Here is a 1,700-nt window from a genome sequence, read left to right as displayed (position 1 = left end):
GGGGGACAGAGAATACAGCAACAGTTGTGTGTTAGTTGAGTGGTATTGGATCATCAGTGTTCTCTGCAGTCCAGGTTGCTCCCCGTCACCCCTGAATGCCCCGCAGGAAGAAGCCAATAGGCAAGTATCTGTTCTCCTGAATGTCCCATAATATCCAATGCATCTATTTTAATAGCCACCTTCACTTCCTTTCCCCAGGAGAGTCCCTTTGATAGACATCCATTTGCCCCTGGAGAATCCTTGAAAAATACATTATCAATAATAAAAATCAATGATAAGCCTATTGTGCATTGCCAAATATGGAAGATATGAGTAATGCATGTAAGGAGGCTGGGTGGGGTGTTAATGGTACAAATTACGTCATTTTGCAACTGGCTTAGTGGTATCACGTTAGGCGCAAGGGAACGGTGCGAATGGCAGTTTGCTTCAACGTGCACACGTTTCAGTGATGACTGAAAACGAGAGGCGGCTACAACACTGCATGCCATTGAGGACTGGGCTGGCTAGACTGGGCTGGACTGGGCTAGACTGGTCAAACGCGAACGTACTACCGTAGCACACAATGGACACCAAACCTGGCGCGACGTGCACACACCTACGGGAAGTCGCACGTCTGTGCACGACGCGTATACCACAGGTCCATCGTACTCCGAGCATGCACGACTTGCACTCGAATGGACGCCCAACCAACCGGGCATGCACACACGCACAGGAAGGCTTTTTTAGGGTCAGATTTTTCTCTAATTGTTATCGCTGTTGCATCGTACTCCGAGCGTGCACAACTTCCACTCAGAATAGCAGCACACTCACTGTAAAACTGTAAAATTTCGGCGAAGATTTATTTTCGGTAACTTCAGTACAGGTAATTTGTACCTATTAAAAACAAATAGCGGGGGGGGGGGGGGGACAGAGAATACAGCAACAAAAATCGACCTAAAATTCAACAATGCCATGCCACACACAGTGTGCAGGATGCATTTCTTGGATCAGGAAAACTGGTTTACCGAAATTTTCGCGCTACCGACCCGTTGATTGTGGGAAATACCGAAAATGCTACACCAGTGAAAATTCCCGGTTTTTACAGCACGATGCTAGACACTCACATCGCGATGGCAGCGCTAGGTTACACGCAGTCTGACTCACCCCCACGTTCGAAGAGTAGCTGGAAACCGGTGTCGACGTCCGAGCCGCATCGTACGTGCGTCTGGTCGTAGGTGACGTTGAAGTCGCTCAACAGGATGTTGACGCTCACGCTGCCGTCGGAGAGGACCATCTGCTCGCGCTCGATGAACGGATGCAGGTCGTACCTCCACGGCGTGTTGGTTGTCATGTTGTACACGCTGGAATTGCAGGCCATGCGGTAGGATTCGCCGTTCTTCAGCCGCACAATATGCACTGGAGTCAGCCACCACCACGACATACATGACAAGAACAACAAGAACAACAACAACAACAACAAATTGATGAGATTGATTTCCTTGCCATGTTGCTGGGTATTTTACCTACTACTACTACTACTACTACTACTACTACTACTACTACTACTACTGAGAACGTTGACTTTATTTGATAACAAACTGGGTGTCGGAATGAAGAACTACTACTGCTGCTGCTGCTGCTGCTGCTGCTGCTGCTGCTGCTGCTGCTGCTACTACTACTACTACTACTACTACTACTACTACTACTACTACTACTACTAC

At 48.2% G+C, this 1,700-nt stretch overlaps 1 protein-coding gene across 1 annotated transcript in view; it reads right to left on the bottom strand.

The window, feature by feature from the left end:
* LOC135825566 (uncharacterized) overlaps positions 1 to 1,395 on the bottom strand; it is a 7,414-nt gene extending 6,019 nt beyond the window's left edge. The window contains exon 1 of the mRNA XM_065338178.1: positions 1,144 to 1,395. Coding sequence (XP_065194250.1) covers positions 1,144 to 1,357 — 214 coding nt within the window. The 5' untranslated portion in view covers positions 1,358 to 1,395. The remainder of the gene's footprint in view (positions 1 to 1,143) is intronic.
* Between the last annotated feature and the right edge of the window lie 305 nt (positions 1,396 to 1,700).

Source organism: Sycon ciliatum, chromosome 10, assembly GCF_964019385.1.
Source record: "Sycon ciliatum chromosome 10, ocSycCili1.1, whole genome shotgun sequence".
In the NCBI taxonomy this organism is placed as follows: Eukaryota; Metazoa; Porifera; class Calcarea; order Leucosolenida; family Sycettidae; genus Sycon; species Sycon ciliatum.
Note: the sequence above shows the minus strand (reverse complement) of the source record. Positions and strands in the feature narration are given on the sequence as shown.